The following is a 24,965-nucleotide window of genomic DNA, read 5'->3' as shown; positions in this document are numbered from 1 at the left end:
CAAACCCGTTGACAGTGCTCTAATAACCAACAAAAACCGCTAAACCGATCACGGATCAAGATAAGCAACTACCATTTGTTACTTATTTACGACTCTAATCTTAATAGCGCAACGTTATCGTATTCCGCGCAAATATATTTTTGGCCGTCGCTAAGTATACATTTTAATATTATGCCGCGAAAATTCTCGAATTGAATTGTTTTTTTTATAATAACAACCAATTGGCATACCTAACTAAGAATTCATTATAAGTTAATTACTTCAAGTTATAATAAATAATTATAACTTGAAGTAATTTATTAACCATTGTTTTAATGCACTTTTATGTTCGTCTCAAATTTTTTTATGAATAATATAAATTCACATACCCGTAAATCGGAACTCCCCGAAGACGTAGAGTTGCTACTGGAGCTTCCGAGTCGGCCGTTGTGATGCATTTCCGTACAATATTACAATCAAACTCCGTGCAACTCAATCAAACTTTGATCAACGTTTTGTTATACTTCACTTCACTGTCCTGCACTGCATTACGTACACACTATACGAAATATACTTCGTTACAATTGCTGGCGCGACTTAGTCGTTAGAGCGGCCCATTACACACAGCGATTTAAACTAACTACCTAAAACCGAACATAGAGGGGCCTTGTTCTTATTACTAACACTCCACTATTCGAGCGCTGAATGGATTGCCTCACGCGGAAGTGAAAACAACAATTTCTTGTGTAGTATTATTTACTAATTCAATAACCAAAATAGCAGTTTGGAACACTATGTTCGAAATGGCATACGTGACTCGAGACGAACGTTGAGCGATAAAACTGAACAGTACACGGTTATCGGCGGTAATCGACATTAGCAGTTGTATATCGTGATACTATTTTTATCAGATTATAACATATCGTAATCTCCTTGAACGTTCACTTTTGAATTTTTGCATATTTTATCGCCGGGTCCGAGACAGTACGTTATCCTCCAATTTATAAACATCACAGTAAGGTTGTTAATGTATTAAATATAAACTGTATGTATCTTTAAGCATATACTATGTCAAAATATATTTGTAGTTAATAGTCTACATTACTTATATTCTAATTTAATTTTAGTTCAAAGATTCATGCCTAAAACAATCAGAGCTTAGGTTATAGGCTGGTTGTACGCCTACGCATAGTCTATATTTAGGAATCCTCCGACTAACATGGATGATTATGACTGATATAACACAGATAAACTTCATCCTGTAATGTTTTCAATGCAGATAAGATGTTCTATTATTAATTTCGTGACGCATGAAGATTATAAGGATTAATATTGTTAGCACATGAACTATTATTAAGTCATGAAATACATAATATATTTATATAAATTAATTAATCAATCATAAATTATTATATCAGCGAATAATGTGTAAAAACATAAATAAGTTCTTGTAATTGTCTTAGGTAGTCATTTTTGTTAAATAGACTCAGATAACAGAATATTAATCAATATTTTGTAATTATAAATATGTATAAAGTATCAAAATGTATTAAAATTCAAAAAGTATTTAAATATAAAGTAACACTGCCGAATAGAGCTGAATGTAAACATAACAAAATAGTCACCAGACCGTCGCGTGAGCAAATGGGTAAACTGATGGAGCAAAGTTCCTAATAAGACTGGTTTAAGCAAAGTACAACGAGAATAATTCCACAGACCGCGCGCCGCTCATTAGATTTTGTGGAGCGAGCGCGTCGATGTTACAGAATTTGTTTAAAAATTGTGAATTTTGCGAAAGCCTCGAAAGCCGTGAAATTCGCACGCGTGGGCAAGGCGGCGCGCGCGGCGGCACTGGCGTGGCGGGAGTCGGCTGCGGGCGCTGCGGCCACTCCGCCGACCGTTGCACCTGACTCGGCCCGCGCCCGCGGTCCGCCCGTACTTTCCAGGTATCGCGCCAGATGCAATCCTGTCCGAAGTCGCATGCCCTCACGCTTCGCTATTTCACACTATCAATGATACTATCATATTCGTGATTTTGCATTGCTGGAATGGAATTCGCATCCTGATTGCAAATTTGCGAAATAACATTATTTTGTATGGCACCAAATGTATCGATCAATACAGCATAATATGAATTACCTACTCGTAAAATACATACATCATATTTCAACTACCATCTTTTGAAAACATTTTTATGTGTAGAAACTTCTAACATATTTTTACTTGAATTGAAATACAACTACGTAATTTTGCAATAAGCTAAAAGGTATTTTGTATGTCAAAAGTTTAAGCTTTGGCAGACGTTTGTGGTCCGGTTTTCCTGGAACACGCGACCAGTGAAGCCTCTGCATTTGCATTCTTCCCGCGCGCCAAACACGCCTGTCCCCAGATATCCTACACGTGAGGACCTAACTACCCTAACTCTATATATACCGCTGTAAGTCTATATTTACGTCCGCGCCTATTTACAATGTATCAATTTTCTTAACATTGTCTGGATATTAAAACTGTTAAAGCTTTTACAAAATGTGTACTTACAGCTCCTTAGACTCCTTAGAATTTTGGGTATTAAAATAATTGTTAAAAAGTTTTAAATACCATTAGTACTTAATCAAAGTAATTGATTGAAAAGAAAATGCGTTTTTCAGAAAAAACTGATCAGAATACATCTTAAAAAATTAAAGAAATGATTCGTAACAATCAACTTTAAAACTTAACATCGAAAAATGGTCACTTATTCATTCCTCTAAAAAGTCATTTCCTAAAAGAATTTTTAAATCATGTCGAATTGTATTGAACATGCGTCAAAATAATATAAAAACCAGACTACGTCCATTACGTACATATATCCATGCGTCGATATGTTAGTCTGGACACCTACACTACGATAAAATTTACGAGTATTTTACGATACGATTTCACAACACACAAATATAAAGAATTTGTGGCGCCTATGAATTTTATTCAGAACGATGAACTGTGTAGTTACATCTATAAATAATGATACATATCATTTATGCGTTGCAGATTTTGTTTTCTATCTATCATTCATAATAATGAAAATATATTTTTGGTGTATTGTAAATGCCGGTAAAACTATAAATATTTTGTAAATGTAAAATTCAATATACATACGTATATTTTATATTCAAATTATAATTGTTTTTTTCGTATGACTGAAAAAATCTCCGCAAATAATAATCCCCTGCGATGCGATATGACGGATAGCAATGTCAGCTCTACATGATAGGTTGTCTGTTAAACAACGAGCCAAATATATCATTTCCTTCCTCTGATTCGATTCCTCGCGTGATATGAGAAATAAAACGATTCGTTACGATTTCTGATGTACTTTCCTTCATAGAGTTTTACATTAAACTCTTAACCACCAGTATAAATATTCGTTTCAAAAGATATATTATCATTTTATACGGATATTTAACAATCTTATAAAGTAATGTAATTGCAAAAATGTACTAATTACTCGATGCTCTTTAAAATGTAAACAAGATATTTAGATTCCCAAATTACGAACACCATACAACTTGTTTAAATAATTTGCAATGTAGAGTCGAATTTTCGATACAAAGTTCAAACCGGTCATTACTTAAAATTCTTTAGTAAATTCCAGTTGAAACAAGGCAATATTTTCATATTGTGTGTTCTTTGTGGCAATTTTAGTAACTTATCTTCAATAAGTAATTTTGGGTAAGTATATAATATATTTGTATACAAAATAATTTTACTCTACGGCAAAAACAATAGCAGCTTGATTGACATAAGCGTATCGTGCCTGAAGAATGAAGCACATTATGATATCACAGCAATAAGAAAAGGAAAAGAAAATCAAAATAGAAAGAAATAAAGTATAATAGGTTACTGAAATTATTAGGTTAGTAATTCTCATTAAAACTGGATTACTAATGAGCACATATCTTAAATTAAAACAAACAAATGTAGCTTGTCATCCTGCTAGTAACAAATGTTTAATGTCATTATATATGGCATTGTGTAGTTAAGTGTTCAATTTTAGTTAGTTACCAAACAATGGAGGCGTGACTGCAGCGGGTGGCTGCCTTTCATTAATGTTCGCCGTTAGCCAAACATGTACAGAAACGGGTCATTTGCCATTTTTAGAACAATTTGAATTCATTTAGATTACGACCTTTTTACCTTAATAGTTTTTATTACTATAGATAAATATGTCTTTAACTCTACCTAAGACATATTTATCTATAGTTAAAAACTTAAGCGAGAACTCTACCATATAAGAAATAACGCCATCTGGTAGATATTTCTGAACACACATGGAGCGACACATGTGGTGCGCACGCGATCATCCAGCAATTTCAGTTCTCTTAACCAAGACACGATAGATGGCGCTATCATGTGCGTAACACACTTGATCATAATATTACTTTCGCATTAACATATCTTAACGTGTGTATAAAAATGATAGTTTTATTAATATTTTCATTGTTAGCCCATTTTATTAATATCTTCAAAAATGGATTGTACTGAAATAATTAGTATAATGTAGAGTATGTAGAGCAATTAAAACAATTAATTTGATTAAATTTGAATAGAGTAATAAGTACCTACAATCAATAGTTTTAATAATAACTAAGCCTTTGTTTTGGAATTAAAAACTAAACAACTTAGTTTAAAATGACACCGTTGAGATTTGTACATAGCCACTTAGAACAACGTTCCACAAATACTGTTGTACGCAATTTACGCATTAAATACGACATTCAGGCATGATTACTATAAAATAACTCAGTTGCCTTAATTACGTGTGTTGTTCATTTCATACAAAGCCATCGTTGTATGTGTGTAGTTGTGAAAACTATTTGAGTCATGGAAAATTCAGTGTTGGAAATAATCATAAACGAAAATGATCGTACCTTGTTCTCGCAAGATGTGTGACAGACATATTTGCAAACTGAAACAAAAAATCACACATTTAAAATATTTCCTTTTATTAAAAGGCAAGTAATTATGTTACAAAAATTATATTATTAACAGCTGTTTCACACATAAGATTTAATTTAAAGTTCTTATGATTATTACTCGACTACGGTATAAGCAGGGTAATGTTTTCTTAAGAGTCAATTGCCAAAAAAAACCTACTAAAACTACCAAAGCCTTCAGTATACTTTAATACTTTGATGTATTAATTTTAATTTCTACTTAATTTATTTCTACTTTCTATTATTAATTATTGCAATTCATGTTTTTTCGTATTCGGTATTTTTTTTAAGCAGTAAGTATTTTGTTTTTTATTAAAAAAACGCAGAAATTAATATTATTTAAACATTCAGAAAAAAATCGGCATTTGTTGAAGTAAAAAAGGTATCATAAAAGTACTACAATACACTGTAATATAAATATTCAAATACTGGTTATAATGAACTAAATAAATGACTAGGACAAATAGCAATAATAAATACGTATAACTATAACAAATTTGCACAAAACGATAAGACCATATCGCTAAATAAATAACTAACCTATACTTAGACATAATGCTATAACAAATACAAGAGTATGGATCGTGACATTCAAATTAAGCATTCTGGAGTTCTAGTAATGCCGTAGTCAACGACCTTTGAATGTCGAACCATTGGAATAACATGCATTGCAAGATTAAGAGTTTTATGGAGCATTCGGACAAGTGCCCTGTGACCATATCACGACTGTGTGTTTAATGGGCGAATGTGATTTAAATTAATGAAACTGAATCAATAAAATAAGTAAGACATTTTGTTTTTTTAACAAATCACGTCCCAGTCGGTTTAGCAAAGCTTTTCGTATACAGACTGTTATTATATCAAGTATTGTATAGAGAAGTAACCAATTTAAACGAAAGATATTTTCAGAAAAATAAAAGTTCCACCAATCTTTAAGATCTCCAGTCTCCATTTCTTACTTTGGAACAAAGTTATATAGGTATTACTTAAGTATATTACTTGTACTAAATTAGTAAAATAAAACGTATAAGTTGCATCATAAGAGTTTGTCACTGTAATGTAACTTAATATTTTCATAACTAAACATAATTTTATTAATATCGGAAAAAAAAGGTCTTGTTACAATAAATAATTAATTACCTCTGCAGCAGGACCCCTGGTTGTGGACAGGCTGATGGCACCAGTGGCACGGCCGCGGCTTCTTGAAGATTTTACTTCGAAATGCATGCGCCTGCGCCACGCCCTCCTTCTGAAAAACACAAATCACGTTACTATCCTATTCGTTAATTATTCTTAGAATAAAAAATTACCTAAACTAAATTCGCATGTTTTCTAAAATGACAACATGATATGAGCGAATTAAAAGACGTGTATTTTTCCTAAAAATTATATTAAGTAAATTGAACTACGTATAGGTATTTATTTTACGTGTAGATACTCAAATATGCAAAAGAAAAAAATGCAAACTGATTTATACATAATAACGGAGACAGGTGTTTAACGGTTATGCAGATAAATTATAAATTAAAATATCTTACTGCTCTACAATTTAAAAACCATATCGTTCTGATATCTATGTTTAAATTTCATTTATACAGTTATTCATATAAAACTGTGCATTGGAAAGTAACACAATTTAAGATTACCTACGTGACATTCTACGGATATTTTGTTAAGGATGAATATAAGAATGGAACGGGCAGTCAATTGATATTAGTTGTCGTTCGACCACCGGTCACCCAGCGCTTACCTGCGCGTCCCTTCTCCCACAATGGGGAGCAGCGGGACTCCAACCCCATTCATATTGAAGCACGCGCTTACTATTGTTGTAATAGACTAACAATTCTGCAAAGAGCCATTGCCTTTTAGGTTAACACGATGTGTTAACCTGAGTGACCACCTTCTTGAAATTTTACTAATTAGTAGATTTTTTTCTGTTATGATAATTAGCATAAGTACTTATCTTTTACCGTAGTAAGATTCCTTAAGAAGATACATAATTAAATTTAATCTGTAGATATATTTTTAAAATTTGGTTTATCTTTATTTATTCGTATTCCAGAATTTTCAAACGGAATTTACTTTTATGATATTATTATGATAGTATTTTTCTTTACTTATTTCCGCCATCATTATATTAGCATTCATCATCAACCATTACTGTCCCACTGCTGGGCAGGGGTCTCTTCTCAGAATGAGAAGGTATTTTAGCATTAGTTTTATATATAATTAGAATTTTCAATCTAATACATTTCAAAAAGTAAACTAAAGTTTGATGTTTTAGTTACAATAATCTCACTCAATGTCAATTTTCCGTATTTATATTCAGTATTCAAATACACTACAACAAAATGTATAAAGATTAGCTGCGTTTAAGTATGACGCTAGACACTTTCAACTCCTTAAATGTAGAAACCGGTAACGTCCTAATAACAAATGTATGCGCCATCAGTAACCTTTAACAAATAAAAAGTGTTTACCTAGTTAGAGACTGGCAGCTGACAGAACAATGCCTGCGTAGGTAAATAATTATTTTCCATTCAGTTTAGCTCTACGGAGATGTAATAATATATTGCTCGTAGACGCAATTTGCATTCAATAAAACTCCCAAGCCATGATCTTTATCTCCTCGGACCATGACAAGTTTAACACTCGTTAGCAAATTGTGACTGACAGCTATGACTCAGTAGTTATGTTCATGCTGGTTGCGAGGGAAGGAAGTGGATCATTTATTTGAGTAGCAATCTCGTATCTCCCGATGTTAAGTACATTAAAGAAACTCTGCAGATTTAGTTTCTGCGCAGGCTCAGTCTCCCATGCTCCCAATTATAGCTCGCTCACGTCACTGTTCCGCGCAGGCGCCGGCGCCGCCTGTAATGGCGCCACATTTGCAGCGCACATGATATTAACGCTCTGCTTCAAAATCACTGTTTAAAATATCACGCTTATCTACCACTATTGAACCTTGGGTCGCTCGAGTGCTTTTAACGCAGCCTGCCATGTAACAATAACAGCTTAAGCCGTTGAACTTTAAAATGTTAATAGATCTCTATTAGTATCTTCCTACGCAAGCTCCGACAAAAGATCTCAGAAAAACGGCAGATACATATCCGTTATTCTAATAGCTTTTGTTACAATTTCGTTTCTATAGTCGAAAATATGAAATGTGTTTGGTAAAAATGTTACGAAATCCCTAAGCCATATATGCACGTGCCCATACATATTGTACGCACGCACCTGCCCCGCGCCCTCTGGGGCCCATACACCCGCCTGCGCCTTTCCGTGCCCAAAACTAATTTTAACACAAAAACTTGAAACTCAACAGAAGCTCGAAAGGGACAGTGACATAAAATCTACTCGCTCCATTAACTAACTGAATTAAATAAATCGAACATCTGGTTGCACTACTTTAATTCAACAATGAAGCAGCCGTTCTGGGGAATAGAAATAAAGGTATCAATTCCAAAGTACACAGATTTGTATTCAGACGGAGGGCTGCGGTCCTTTGGCCTCTGTCTTATAAATAACAGTTGTAAAATAAGGTTCCAGAAACAATCGTGTATGTACTACAAGAAGGGGACTCAATGAAGTATTTACTGGAGTGATTGCATAGTACAAGTATAAATGGCAAAGTTGTTTACTGCACGTGAATCCCAACATCAAATCTAAATTCCAGACCACAGAGCGTGCACGTTGCATGACTCTTCGCATGCACATACAACGTGCACTTGTGCATCATGCTTGAGATTGGGATACTGTAGAGTCGATAATGGACGGAATTTTCGTAAATTAAAAAGTGTTAACGTATAAGTACGTTAAACGTAAAACGTAAACCTTAAACGTAAACCAAATGTTATTATTTCGTTGACAATGTTTCCTTCAATATTCTTTATTACTCTTGATTTATATGAATAAACGAGTCTACGAAGCGAAAGAGATACAATAGTAACTTTACGTAAGTGAATATAGCGTCGGCCAGGGAACTTTTGATCAAGAAACAAACGATTGAGCTGCTGGGGACGAAGACAAAGGGTCCAAAGTCGGAAAGACGATAAATCAACGGAAGCGGCACTCTTTTGATATTCGGTAACATCCATTGTTCCGTAATCATCAACTTAACGTACGATTTTGTACTACAATTTAGTGTTATCAACGAAATGATGAGTTCTGAACTACTTCTTTTCAAAGCGATCGTAAAAGTAAGGCGTGGGAATAGGATTGTCTGAATTTCATAATATCTACTACATGGGAGTACTTAGTTTTATTATATATAAACGTTATTAAATTGTTAATTATATTCTATGGTAATCGTGATGTGCTTTAAAACTAGAACGCGTGTCATTTTGTGTGTGAAACAGCGTCCTAATCCGGTAAGCAGAGACACCATTACACTGTAACCTTGTTTTAAACGTCCCATTTACGGTTACCGTCTTAATACTAGGCTTTACAAGTTGCTCATTTGTGTCGTAATTCTCCCAAAACACTTATTAAAACTTTAATTTATACAATAGATGTTTCCTTTTTCTTGCTTAACATTTTTTGGGAATAATCGGTTATTTAACCTCGACGGGCGGCGCTTTCCAAAGGTAGAGACGTGACCGGCGGTGCCGTGAGGGAATCATGGAAGCTAAATAAAAATTGTCTCACGCATCAAGCAACGTGCGAACATGGCGTTGCAACCACAATAACATAACATACATTATAATCATGCAGTTACGATTCTAAGTATTCTTACACGTATTAATCCATCAGGATACGTGCGCGACATAACATATTTTTCAACGCAACTTTGTACGTACTGAGTAACTTAAAAGTCCACCTATCTCCGTTCAACTAATTATTATGAAATATCGTTCATAATTTACTGTTATCTTTATAGTCATTCGTGCGCGTGTTCTGCTATTCTTAGATAAAGATATCAAAGCAATAAATTACGTTCAGTTTTCATTTCACTTCGTATAACATTATAAATAAACACATTTTACAGTAACTGTGCATGTTGTTAGGTTCAAATACAAATACACTCGTTCTCACAAAAGGCGTCATTCGATAGTGAATGAGTAGATAATTGTAAGTACCTCGTTATGCTATGAAACAAACGTTCCGCATGACTTGTCATTTAAATAAATTCCACCTAACTTGGACAAAAAACCGGTCCCATATCCGAGTTCTATTTATTTACGTTGTGTAAAAACTTTATGAGAGTCAAAAAAGGTGCTTGATAATTTGTATTTATCATTTTATTTTCTTTAACACTTCATTTAAAGCAATATACAAAAAATAAGTATACTTTAGATTAGTCCTTTTAAATAAGATTAATAATACAATTCTATCCAGACACAATTATTTATCTATACGTGTATTAGGTAACTCATGGCTGAACGCGCGACTCGACTACTTGAATGCTATGTTTTATTTATTACAAATTCGCCGTAATGTTTTATTAAATCGTTCACTTGGAAAATTACGTGACCACTTAGCAAACGAAAAGCATTGCCGACACAATCTTAAAGCTCAACTTTCCAAATGTGTTTTCAATTATAACTTTTTAATAACTCTATAGAAAAAAATATGTCGGTAAATTAGATTGAGTACATGTCAGACCATGTACAATGTTGCACAGTGTTGGGTTTCATAGTTGAAATGAAAATTAATCATGGTTTAAGCAAAAATAATTTTGTATATCTTCCGTAAAGTGAAAAGTTGATGTTTAAAACGATTTTTAAGCAATTTCTTAAAAGAAAGGGATTATCATATCGTCGCGAATTTATTTTAATAGCGTAGGTACCTATTTATTTAACCAACTAGATTCGTTAAACCACAAAGCAAATATGAAAACTCTATAATTTTAGTACTTCAGTAAATATATCATTCCAATAATATTTGTTAAATTTGCTCCAGAAAATATAATCATTATTAAAAATATAGTAGAAAACAAATAACATTAAATAAAATTGCCTATAGTTTAATATTTTTTTCATACAAAACTACAAAACATAATTGTAAACATGGTACAATCGTATATCGTTATGTTTTTATTAAAAAGCAGATCGATAAAGCAATCATACAGTCGGATTCTAGACTATACTATGAAATGTATGAAGCGTATTAGACGCTTCGTAATTTAGAATACGTAATTTCGCGTTTCTACATCGTAGCAGAGTGGCGCAGTGGAAGCGTGCTGGGCCCATAACCCAGAGGTCCGTGGATCGAAACCACGCTCTGCTATCTTTTTTTTATATGTTATTTTCTTTGTTTTACTTTTTATATTTATTTTAGATTATTTATGTACAATATTATAGAATATTTTGTATATAAAATATATTTTTTTATTGAACAATGTACAACAATATGTAAGTTTATTGAACAAAGCATCACTAACAAAACATTATTCTTACCTGATATTTCTATTTAAGGTGATATAATTTTCATCCATTATTGTTGTGCTAAACGCGATAATTTTGAAAAACAATCATCAAATTAATGTGTATGTATTATTATTAAAAAAATGTATCTTCAACACGACGCGATAATTAATAGTTTGTAAGAGTAGAAATATGCAATTAGGAACCGCTTCAGGGCATATTCCCTTGGCTTATGTTTAACATGGCTACATGGGGTTGATTCCCCAAACGCATTAAGTAATTGATGACCACATGGTCGACCAAAAACATTGCGTGCACTACGAATCACTGTATTATGGATGAAAATTCATTTTACGATACAAATAATGTTTCATTACTAGTTCAATCAATATTAATTTAATTAATTCTAAAAATTAACAACGTATTTATTTTTTACACACACCAACACTGTTTTCTTAAGATTTTGTATAGTAGAACCAAAAAGTTATTACTGGAAGGATTGATTTCACGATGACTCCATATAAGTAGGTATCGCTACATTTTTAAGTATACCCATAGGTCTAATAAGGGCTTAATTTTTTGTATCGAATAAAAGAAGGATTATTTTATTTAAAAACTACGTATTTATTGTACCTACCTATATTAAAATAATAATAACATTTTAATTCAGTGTCTGGCCTTAGTATAATTTCAACCGTCACATACCTACCAAAGTCCAACGACTAGTACTCTTGCTAAGATCATTACAATAACAATTTATTACAAACATTCAAATGCATGTATTGATGAAATATATTTTTAAATGCATCTAATTATAATAGATGAGTTACGTTATGCACGCACTAATCTCATAAACATAAATTGGGGTGGCTCTAGGAGGTAATTCAGTTATACAGTTCTGTTTAGAACAGTTGTTATAACACATTTCGTTGTAGCTAATAAACTTAGTAACAAATCACTTGCCTTTTATATAAAACTAGCTGACCCGACAAACTTTGTACCGGCTCAAAATCTATTTGTCAAATATATTTCATATAAAATATAGCCTATGTTACTTGTGGATAATGTAGATTTCGAATGGTGAAAGAATTTTTAAAATCGGTCCAGTACTTTTGAGCCTATTCATTACAACCAAACCAAACAAACAAAGCTTTCCTCTTTATAATATTAGTGTAGATTCCTAATCCTTAAATAAATCCAGCATTATACAACATTTGTAGAAAAACATACGAAACTCTTATACAAGTTTACGTAATTTGCTTTCCTTTTATAGCCGTGTTTCAATTTGAAAAATGTGGCGTGGAATGGCACGCACCAGAACGTAATAAAAATGTTTTTCGGGATCGAAGTCCCGGGGCGCGGTGCGTGGGCACGCTAGAGCTCCCCCAAGCAGCAAATGCAAACACAGAAATGTAATTAGAAAACCTATTTCTTAATTAATCAAACTACGGAAAAGTACACACATTGTGTATGTACTGAGAAAGGATTTTTATTTTTAAGAAAACGCGTTAAATAATGTAGGTAACTAATACCATTTAAAACGCATAGATCTATTTTTGAAAACGAATATCGAAACTGCTGATTAAACATATTACAAGTATATTATAGCAGCAAATTGCGAGGGACCATTATAAAAACAAAATTAGAAAGGAACTATAAACACTAAACACATACTAGATACCATTAAAATTATATTCTCGTCCTCCATTGCCTCCAATAGTCCATTGACATGAGATAGCAAAACAGTACGTAATGACACATGAGAATATCGTACCCGTACCGTTATAATAGTTTTATAATAAACCTGAACATGAAAACAACATGATCTTAGGAATGCGGGAAATAAAACTAAATAGGTAGTCGAGACAATAACGACACAGATTTAATCTTTAATGTGTAACTATAAAATAAGGCTTTGCATTATAGCATTTTTAATTATCACAGCAATTAAACCTGACATTATCGAAATCAAATGAATTCAATTCGTTATTCTTCCCATAGGAATACAACAAATATGGAAGACAATTTTGTGCAGAAGTTATAAACTAAGCAATTATGTTTTTAATTAATTAATTTACTTCTCTTTACTTGTATAGACATGAAGACTATATAGAGTGAAGATATTTTTGGCATTTGAGTAACTAGTTAGTGTTTGAGCTCACTATTTTGTTCATCTTAAAGTAATCAACTAGTACCTACCTAACTAGAGTTAAGCATATAAAATTAGAAAAGCTTTCAAAGCTCGTAGGAGAGTTTAATTGTATGAACTCATATTGCATTTTCTATAACAACCTTATACACAATAATCTCCTTGAACGGAGTTGTGAGTTAATTATTCAACGATTTCATAATACGAAACTGCACAAAAGTGGACGAATTAGACCGCATACAATAAACTGTGGAGGTATGAAAAGCCGCGCGAACAAAGACGTTACTTCAGAGACGTAGCTAGATGCCAAATTGTGAAAATGGGTTAAAGTTGAACACATTGAATTCTACGCTTAACGTTTCCGCTGTAGCAACGATAGGTGTAGGTACAGTGTACATAATATGCCGCGTGTTTAGAATTTATATTACAGTGAGGAGCCCACTATTATTCACGAATGACTGACGGTCTCCCATATACGGTGGGCAGGGTGAAAGCTAGAAATTCCGTATTTCCTAAAAACGGCAGCTTCGGTTTAGTCGTACCTGCTTCGAATGACTGCTCTTAGAGCTTAAGATGTACGTTAAGCCCAAAGCCCAAAGTTCTCATCACGTTCATGACCAAAGATATGCACTATCTTGCAACTGATGTAATAATAAGCAATTAAATCACGTTGTTTCTCATACTCGATATCAACGGTGAGATAATGTTAGTGTTTATACTCGATAGCATAGGTCATTCAGATATTACATATTGCTTTTAATTGCATACCTAAACAATATCAAAACGTGTAGGTACAATATGGTTGATGAGAAGTATAATGAGTATTTTTTGCGCTGGCACACAATTCCTAATCAAGAATAACGGATATTCATTTGTATGCAGATTGGAAGATATTTAACATAGATACGTAAAAAGGAAAACATAAATCTTGCTCTGAATAAATAATGCGGTTGAACGTCGAAATCATTTCACTTTGAAATACTAGCGAATTGCCGTCACATTCAAAAGCAATAACTTGAACATCAAACAGGGCATGTATGATATAATAATCGATGTTTGGAACGTAATGATGTATCTGTAACCCCATTCGACATATTATCTGGCACCTCGGAGACCACCCGTGCACTACACATTGAGTACAGCCGCGTATCATATTTGCGCCGCAACTTATACGGATGCCGTAAATTGCGGATGTCGTGATCCGCGAGCGGTAGCCGGGGAAGACGAATTGCTAGTACGCAGAGCTCAAATTCATTGTATGCTACGTGTCCATTGTTTACACAAACAATATTATTCAGCTATTACTTACTCTCTATCATAAGACAGTTTGTTAGCTTAGTAGATATCTGATCGTAAACCTTAAAGTGGATAGCACTGCAATAATGTAAAAATAATACAAATACAAACTAACAAGTTTATCATATAAGGTTAATTAACATATTCCAACTTCATCAGTAAAGCTGAATTTGAAATAAATTTCTAAAAATTACTTTGTTACTAGGACACAACACAATTACCTACCTGTATTAATACTTGGTTGAGATGAAATAGTTCAATGATATCGTTATTATTTTACATCATAAATCATCAAATAAAGATATCAGATTAAGTTCGTTTTAAAATGAATGCCTCTGTCTAGCCTTTAAGTATAATAACAATACACAATTTTAATCAAAAATCTATTTATCTTCGTTAGGTGAAGCATTTTACGGAGAGTTTCAATTAAATTAAATCTTGACTGCGTTATACGGGTCCAAAGAGATGTACAGACAGACAGACCACCGCTTAATCACCGTTGATTGTTAAAAACGTTCCCTATTAGAGAATACCGGTCGCTCGTTTAAAATACTAACCGAAACACTTACCTATTACAGAAGTTTTTTGTAATATCCCAATAACATTTTTGCCTAGCGCCTATTTCATTTTGTTCTTAAAAATTTACTATTATTTGTATAGTAAAATTAGTAAATTTATTAAATATGAACGTACTTCACTGGATGTTAAGTGGTCATTGCTACTCGTGGAAGATTGAACATAATACCATAATGTACCTCATAATGCTCCTGAGAACCAAGTTGCGATCCTCCGAATTAAGTAAGTTTGCTTATAACATCTCTTCAAATCAGAAAAACCTAGCACAGACTTTATTCCTTTGAAGATATAGGTACAAACGTATATAAATAAGTTACCACCGAGATAATCGAAGCTCAAATTAATCTATAACCCTTTAACCACCCTGTTGCTAATGGTCACTAAAACATAAGCCATAACCAACATGCCTATTATATACCTTGCAGCAATTTTAAGTACCCATATACAAACTTACCTATGTGTCCATGAAATGTTCAAATAAACGAAATCGTCCACTAACTAGTTGTTACGTAAATTTGAATTTAGGTCCGCAATGTAACATTAATTGTTTGTTCTCGAAATGAGAACAGAATGGCTGTGTGCGAGGCTGGCTTGTGGCTTTGTTTATCCAGTGTTGAAACTTCGCCATGACGTCATATATATTCATTTAGGACACCATCTTTACGCAACTTGGTATAAAAATCTACTCTAAATCTATACTTACTATAATACTTTAAGCACGTTGACCCAAATAGCAGAATAAATACATTCAATGTCATTTACGTCGTAAATAAAACTTCCAATAATATTATGTTCGATTGTATAAATACCTCAATGTGGTTGTTTTCCATTCCATAAGGAAAGGCCTTTTAGTACCGCTTGAGGATTCTTAGATGTAAGTCAGGGAAAACAGATGCTGGCAGAAAGTGCTACTGCTTAGCAATTCAAATCAGAAAAGTCTACTCGGCGTGTTATTTGAGGGTGCTTTCATTATTAAAGACTTGTACCTAATCTTACAAAGGTCTCATAGATATTTCAAACATTACAATTGATTTAACAAAATTAAAACTGCTACAATTTATTTAATTTAAATAATTGAATTTTCAGTATACCTACCTATATGCGTTGTATTTTTAACAACTTCATTAAATGAGCGTAAATACCCACTGAATGCAAAATACTAATAATGTAGGTATTTCCTTCGGAAATAATCATAAAATATCATGAAATTACATTATTACATGGTAATAAGTAGGTACTTATACGGCCTTGTTGTTAAAATATGACGTTCCATATCGTAGGTAAGTATATTTTCTATATCGATGGGTATAATACAATAGAAGAAAAAAATCGTTTTTCTACAGTGTAAGATGTAAGTACTTATAATATAGCAATCAATAACTAACTGTTTTCCTTATGACAAGAACAAATACTTTATTGATGTAACTACCTACTTAACTTGTCTTTTTAAGGGATAACGTGGTACCTAAAATATCTATAGCTTCTGATATAGGTGCCTACTAATGAACAAGTTATGTACCGCACAAGTCAAAAGACAAAAAGTGTCGTAGTTAGAAACTCTCTAAAGAGCCGATAGGGTTGATAGGTCTATCTTGGTTATACATTGCTACATGGTAGTATCCTTGCCAAATGTCAAGCGCCATACCAGCTGAAGAAACTACTTTGACAAACTAAGCCAAAATTACAACCTATTTCTATTTAAATTAAATTAAAATAATTTATACTTAACATTTTGTAGTTAAGGTTCCCAGAACAAATCATATTGCGCTATGCATCCACCGTTTATGCATCGCAATGACAACTTAATTGCATAAAATGTCAACGGTTGGAGCGAGTGATGAAACTAGCGCGATGATTGATTCGTTAACAGTGTGCATCCTAATAGAAGACACGAGTGCTGGTTATAAAAAGATATATTTTACGACATACGAAAAAAGGGATAACTCAACCGATTTTCGACTTTACACTAAGCAAATGTACCGTTTACTAATTTCCGTACTGTCTTCTATTTCTGTATTAACGAAGTCGAAGCATATTGTAATCGGCGACTTAATCGAACTATACCGGTCCGCGGGTGCTGTTATTTTATAGCAGTTAACCGCGACAAACGCGTACGGGGATTTACGTCCAAATATGTTTTCATCTCTACTTACTACTAAAAGAAATTCAAGCTAAATGAAGGAGAAACAAGGAATTTTCAATGTAAGATACTTATAAAAGGAGAGCTAGAGGCTGGCCACATTTTGATACTCCAGTCACGGGATACTTGTAGTACCTACTCGTAATTGTTAATTGAAAACATGTACAACCGAACACAGAACCTCCTCGTTATCGAAGTCAGTAAAACATTAAACAATATGATATTATAATAATAAATATTATAATAACACATAGCCTTTCTAATTAAGAAAATTAATTTGTAATAATTGATAGACCTAATAAACTCTAGCTTTGTGTCATAACTACCCATATTTCCCACTATTATTACATTTATTACCACTTATTATACATACCACGGTGCCAACAGGATAAAAGCTAATCAAAAATGAAAATTGACGGTGTTAAGGCGTGTTGGAATGGCGCCTTAGATGTCATGTCACTATAGGATCAAAAAATGTAGAGACATGCGTCTGAGAGGATTCGATCAATTTAATTTATAAACGGATAGAAATCTCGGACCCCCCACGAAGTAGTGTGCCGAGAATAACGCTAAATACATTGAGACCACTGTCAGGCATCGAAATTTCATAAAAATCTATCGACAATCACAACAAAAACTACCTATTTCATTGAAATATTATGACATATTATTTTAACTGATATTATAATCAACTCGATAAGTCGAGTCCTTCCTAGAAATTCATTTTTTACAGCGAAAGAATGAGGTGCCTTTATGTTAACTATCTATTATATCAGTTTATTTTATTATTGCAAAGATGTTGATAATTACTTTATTAACCTATTGCCTATTATATCATATTGCCTAAGAAAATATCCACCAAATCTTTGATCTTACTTATTGGCAGATACAAACCGCAAATATTTTAGGGCGTAAATACTTGAAAATACATAATACTTATACCTACAAACTGCACATTATTATTACTAATATAACTGTCATGAATACAGTTATAGTTACAGTTATAGTAAATATTATCTGGTATAACTGTTGTTTTTATTCTATTTTGATTAAAATCAGATATACGATGAAATAATGCAGTCGGATCTTAGACTATCATTTATTTTTACAACGGAAACATTTGAATTAAACGTCAAATAAACCATCCAACCGTTTCCGGATTGTTTTGTGGAATGTAATAAACAATGCATTACTTATCCTAACCGAACGCGGCAGCTCACGTTTCCTTGCAGCTATGATAAATTAATTTGTATCCCCAACTATTGTGATTGTCAGAGGGGTAGCATCAATGCGTATAATATTTCTAGAGAAATAGAACCCGCTCGCTGCAACCTCTTGACATGGCCACGAGGGACAAATTATTGTCGAGAAAAAGCAGTCAAGGGTTATTTTTGCGGTTGCATTGTGTCGAGTTTTAAGCCCCATAAATTATGTTACACTCGAAGTTAGTGCACCAGGTGGTCGGAGTTATTTTGAACTGCACTGTTTATACTCATACACCAATAAGAGCGTAAATTATGTTTATGACTTCCATTCGAATAAAACTGATTCATGGTAACTAACCACGTCAAGTTTACTTTTTATTGTGTTCCCGGTAAGGGGATAATTGAGTTTCTCAACAATTGTAAGTAATTAGATTTTAGCCCGTAACTGGAGAACGACAGTTGGTAGGCATGCTTCGCGAAGCGTGATGTTTTTTTGCGAAGGTTTTTGCGATGTCAGTTTAAATTTCAGTAACGAAACTCTATCTTCGTTGTTCGAAGCGGCATACGGCCTCTTAGCGAGTTTTTACGTTTTCGTAATATATGTAGAGCACCAATGCCGTTGTTCTGTTTACAGTGTACAACACCTGTTGTCAAAATAAATATTCATGTAGTGGTTCAAATACTTCAATTTATTATGTATTGTTCATTGAACGTTAGTACTCGTAGATTCACGGTGCGTATGAGTATTACTCATAGGCTCATAGCACAGAGTAAACATCGCGTAAGTGCCGACTATGAGTGAACTCGTAATGAGGCTCAATGGCGCTCCTATTCTATTCATTAGTATCGGTACCTGTGAATTGCCTCCTCTGGGACCGCACTTCCGGTCAACGCTTTACGCTGTTCCTGTAATGTGCAACATCCGGTTGCAATCACAATTACGCATTTTGATGAAAAAAGTACACGCACACATAAAAGTATGTATAATAGGAACATTATGGATGGTTCTGGTTGTGGTTTTTATTAACTTTCGTATGAAGTCATTACCACAACAAAAACAACAAAATATATAAGTAAGTATTTATATATTTCCATTGTTATGAAGTTTCATAGGGAAAACAACATTTAAATATTTTATGGACCATTGTTCATTCATCAACGTAGCGTCATTTATAAGGTAGTCAGAAAATAAAAATATTTTACGGTAAATTAGAATAAGTTAATTAATTTTTTTTTTTTTAATTAAAAATTATTATTAATACAATGTAAGTAGAATGATTTATCCTTGTTTTTTCTGTTCCATGGATTTATCTAACAAATATCGACATTTAACAATTTATTCATATTAGCCATGGTCAAATTTCGATTTTTGGTCGATAATTTGAAAGACCGGTAGAGTGATTATTAATAATGTGCGGCACATCGAAGCAAAGAAGCTTTCCATGTATTGCCATGTATTATACACATGGGAAGCTTCCATGAACACTTTCGGGTGATGAGTAATTTAGTCTGAACGTGTGAGACGAAGCAAAACGAAATAAGCTCGCGACAAAGAGCTTTGTCTGTCGTCGTTTATACGCACTTAATCTGGTTCCCATCGAATGTCTCAGGCGGAGCATTGAGAGTCCACTCAGAATCTGCTAGTGTGGCCAGCTTTGTTCATTATATTAAGGACTTTTATTTTGCGTTTAACTCAAAGTGTTGCTACATATTTTAAGAGACAAGGGACAAACTTTATACATATTAATTGTCTAACAGAAATAATACGAACAAAAAAGTACTTAAAAATAAAAAAATAGTATTTTTTAAGATATGTCGACAACTCTACTATATGATTGTTTACTTAAGCGCACGTTGTCTGTACGTTTGTTATCTCAGGAACCACGAGTAACGCAATAAGCTCGACGTCCCACTTTTTTAACCACATTGATCTAACCCACAGACGGGGACCAGGAATGCGGCGTAAATCATCGCGTATATCCGTTCCCAAAGCCGCCGCTACCTCGCTACAGTCGCTACTGCCCAGCTCGTGTTAAACCGCTCATCTATGGATTCCCAAATAGACAAAAGAACAGAAACACCTTTGTTTTGATTTGACATATCCATCCATCCATCAGCCTGTAATAGTCCACTGTTGGACATAGGATTTGACATAACTACTCGTTAACTTTATGGTATTCATGTTTTCCGATTTAGTAGTATCATTATAAATAGTTAATTATTTATCTACGCCTAAGTCGTGTTGTTGTCAGAATTTTGACAGAGTTTTTAAACAAAATATATGCTACGGTGTTATTTATCATTTTATTCGCAAGATGTTTCTTTTAACTGAATTGATATTTAATTACACGTAGTTTGACTCCAGATATGCAGTAAATTGCATGTTAATTACATGCATGTGTTGCGATTAACTTCTGTATTTAGTTACTGTGTTCACTGACGTTCCGCTGTGCATGTAAATGCATAAGTACCTACCCACTTACGTTGACAATTTATTTATAACGATTTATTTATGTTTTGTATAGGTAAACATTATCAAATTGGCACCTAATTATTTAACCATAATATTGGATATCTATTTCGAAATCTGTAAAAAGTAAAATCTGCTTGCTTAACAGTCGTATAAGCTATATTATCAGAATACCATACACTTAATTTATATAACCATGAACCAGAATGTTAAACGAACAATGTAACCGCTTTATTATTAGCTGATTATAATGATCATAGGAAGATGTTAAATTAAAAGAGACGCCGCTGAAAGGGCTCATTGTTGCGCGGTGAGCGCACGCGCACGCAACCGCCATACACATGTTCTTAATTAACTTATAAATGCTGGATAGATAAAACACAAATGAATACACCGACACAATTATTTCATTCATTCTAGAAACGCATTGATAAAACTTGATTTACGTAAGAGATATACTAAAGACGTATTATTAGGTACTAGAAATAATTTAGATAATTCTGAATGCAATAAACAGAGGAATCCAATATTTTTAGGTAGCCTTTGTATAATTTTAAAGTACATACGGCAATGATAATCATTGAAATATATCGTTAGATGCTACTATTTACAATAAAATGTTTGATATATTCAATAACATTTTTGACTAGTAAGCTCTCTGGCACGATTTTAAATAACACTTAACCTTATTCATTTGTTTTAATTTTATTTTTAAGTTTGAAATAGCGTACAACTACAAAAAAAAATATGTGTATTCGAGAGATTTGCCTTAAAACATACCTAGTAATTTATATAAACCAGGAATCATGGCGTCGTCCGCTACTCCACATCACCATTAGAACCTATCGCAACTACTTGTACTTTTACTAAAAGTAGACTAATCAAGTCTATTTAAAAAAAATTGTATGTGTTTTACAAAACTTAAATAGGTTCCCAGCTAAAAACAGTAACTAGTTGTGATAATAAACGTCCGAGCAAGCCATTTTCGGAAATTTAACGGTCTATTAGTAACAAGGTATTTAGAGCCATAGCAATAATTGTTTGAATTGGGTGACAGTGAACTTGGCGTGGTGTTTGCTTGCAGACGACGGGGTCTTCCGTCCGTGGGCGGTGCACTTGTTCTTGCGCAACCATTTGGGAAGGCAGGGTCTGCGTGTGCGCATGTGACAACGCTCGGACTCGCATCAACACATTAGCATTCTACCGTTACCTCTACTTGCCAAGGCAACCAAATGATGTCATACATACAAAACAATAGCACGCACCTCTAGGTTTCTATTTCAGGTCCCTAGAATTTATGGATAATTGTCATCAAGATAATCAAGCGTGAATAATAATAGGATTACTATCAATAATACCTACACAATCAATGATATTTTAATATGCGCATAAGATGGATTAGACAAATATATAATACAATTGGTAATTTAAGCCGATAATCTCTTCAATTAACCAGTCCCCATGATGAAATATTAATAAAGTTCAGCTATATCTAAACCTCATTTTGTGATGTACCTATCCAAAAACGACAAGAGACGAAAAGATTGGTGGAAGCCTACAACAAACGTATTCTAGACGTTTTACAGATCATGTATAAACTATACGTGCCGTCTTTAAGATCATAACAACACACAACAAACAACAAAAACTGCCCAGTATTCTCTGAAACGTTCGCCTGAAGCGTCTTAAAATGTTGCATCCTTTTACAATGAATATTATTCTTACACTCACTTTAAATAAGAAAGAGGGGCTTTTGCGCTCTATAAAGGTGTGTAACATGATTTATGTTGTACACAACACTTACTGCACCCCTCGTTATAATAGATCACTGAAATTACGGTGTTTGAATAATATCAAATCCAACGAAATCCATTCAATAAGGAGACTAGAGATCGCAGTATCGATTTCGATAACGCAACCGAACTATTTATGCGTAAGTTACGAAATGCTTCTTGCCAATCAAAATCACGGTATACTCGTACTTTTGTGTAATCGTTGCACTTACCCAAACGCAAACGGAAGTAGAGTTCAAATAGGTAAATTGTTTATATTGCCTACTTGTATTTTAAGCAGGATACCGCAAGATGCAATCACGAAGCGATATAGGCGATTGAAACTAGTTCAGTGGTATATTGATTTGTTGTTTAACGTTTTCTGGTTAAAACCTGGACTGTGTGGAAAGCAATTTTAGGTATTGGTAAACACTAATTTTCTTTTCAGTTGACTATCGAATCATTGAAGATGTGATGAATATGATTACAATGGTATTAAGTTTTTTCATCTTACCATAAAATTAACCTGTGTCTAAGGTTTTTATTTATTGATTTCTATTTTATGTATTTACAAATGAAAAACATAATAATATGTAGATATAAAATCATTTAAAAAGTTTCAAGACAGAAATGCCTCATCTCTCATTTAAATAATGATATATAATGAACTATAATTAATTAGTTCTTTAACAAACTTTGCTTAATTGTTTATCTTACGTAAAACTAAGTTAGCCTGTTGTAGTATTTTCTTCTTCATTAATAAACTTATTTAACTCGTGGTGAATTTGGCGCCTAACAAATACAGGGGGTTACTACCATCTCTTAACACAATATTATTTTAATCATACTTTTATTTTTTGGGCCGGAAATTTAACTTTTTAATCAAAATATGAATTTCAGTTGGTTTTATACAACTGTGTATGACGGAATATTTTACTGTTTTAAGGAGGGAATAAAACTTTCCTGAACTATAATGATTAGAAGATGGTGGTGGGCCTGCAGGTCTGTGGTCCTCACGAACATGGTCGTAGTTAACCTGTATTATTACTCTCAAGTATAAGACACAGTTCACGAAACTAACTTTGTTTAGTATTTAGGTAGAAGTTAAACAGTAAATATTTTACGTAAATTACGAGATACACCTATATAATTAAGTACTCATGCTTTACGTCCCTTTTTGAAATGACGCATTTATTGATCTCTAATTGTAATGAGAAGTAAGATAATAAGGAGGAAATGTTATAATCTTGTAGCAAATGTAGATAAATGTACCTTACTCTCACTAATTATAAATACTAAATATATATGTATAAGTAGGATCTACTTACATAGATTATGTTAATCTTAAACCATTAAAAGGTACGAGACTAAGGCAATGATATAAAAAACTAGATAAATACAATAAATAAGCGATTCAAGTCGAGTCTCGTTAAAACAGACTTAGATTAAAATTAACAATAATTATTTATGCTTCATTTAAACGTAACGAGGCGAGACGTAAATAACGTTTTTACCTAGAAAATAAAATTGTATAAGTTTTTATATTATAGTATTAAATAGAATTAAAACTTTATATAGTAGTTAAATACATTAGAAGGAACGACTGTCATTTTAAAATAATGATACTTAATTACGTTTTTAAATTAAAGCGTATAATGAAAACAGTGGACAGCCAATTAACGCAATTATACCAGAATAAATGAGGGTGAAAAATATCATTGTCATAATAATAGAATTTAAATTTTCATTTACCTACAGGTATACAGACAATAACTTCGAATAAGTAAATAGAAAATGTGCAGGTACATTTTGGCGGGATCTATTGGAATTTATTACTCGCATCACACGATCTACTTATTAAACTATTTATTAAGCATTGTTGTGTTACAGTCATTGTTACTGTAAACATGTTGCAAATAGCCACGATGCAATACACTGAAATCAATACACGAACTGAAATTCAGTAGGTAATTTATCCCGCATCTAAAGCACGGTACAAATATCTCCTTATACTGTGTCTAAAGTGCGTCGTTATTCGTA

The 24,965-nt window shown here is 33.1% G+C and overlaps 1 protein-coding gene and 1 non-coding gene across 11 annotated transcripts in view; one reads left to right on the top strand and one right to left on the bottom strand.

The window, feature by feature from the left end:
- The window catches only part of by (focal adhesion protein tensin), a 112,942-nt gene that overhangs the window by 83,372 nt on the left and 4,605 nt on the right, over positions 1-24,965 (bottom strand). For 4 of the 10 annotated variants that reach the window (XM_073080530.1, XM_073080529.1, XM_073080528.1 and 1 more), the window contains exons 2-3: positions 6,093-6,201; positions 4,887-4,924 (exon numbers count right to left, since the gene is read on the bottom strand). In XM_073080530.1, coding sequence (XP_072936631.1) covers positions 4,887-4,924; positions 6,093-6,201 — 147 coding nt within the window. Of the gene's footprint in view, positions 1-368; positions 624-1,604; positions 1,834-4,886; positions 4,925-6,092; positions 6,202-24,965 lie in introns of those variants that run through there. The other 6 variants (XM_073080533.1, XM_073080539.1, XM_073080535.1 and 3 more) reach the window with 5 other exon arrangements.
- On the top strand, positions 11,109-11,180 carry TRNAM-CAU (transfer RNA methionine (anticodon CAU)). Its single transcript has one exon. It is a non-coding gene; the product is annotated as a tRNA-Met (tRNA).

The sequence above is a fragment of the Epargyreus clarus genome, unplaced genomic scaffold (genome assembly GCF_041222505.1).
Source record: "Epargyreus clarus isolate Ecla_fem2 unplaced genomic scaffold, WU_Ecla_fem_2.2 ptg000015l, whole genome shotgun sequence".
Classification (NCBI taxonomy): Eukaryota; Metazoa; Arthropoda; class Insecta; order Lepidoptera; family Hesperiidae; genus Epargyreus; species Epargyreus clarus.
This window is presented reverse-complemented; position numbering and strand designations above follow the sequence as displayed.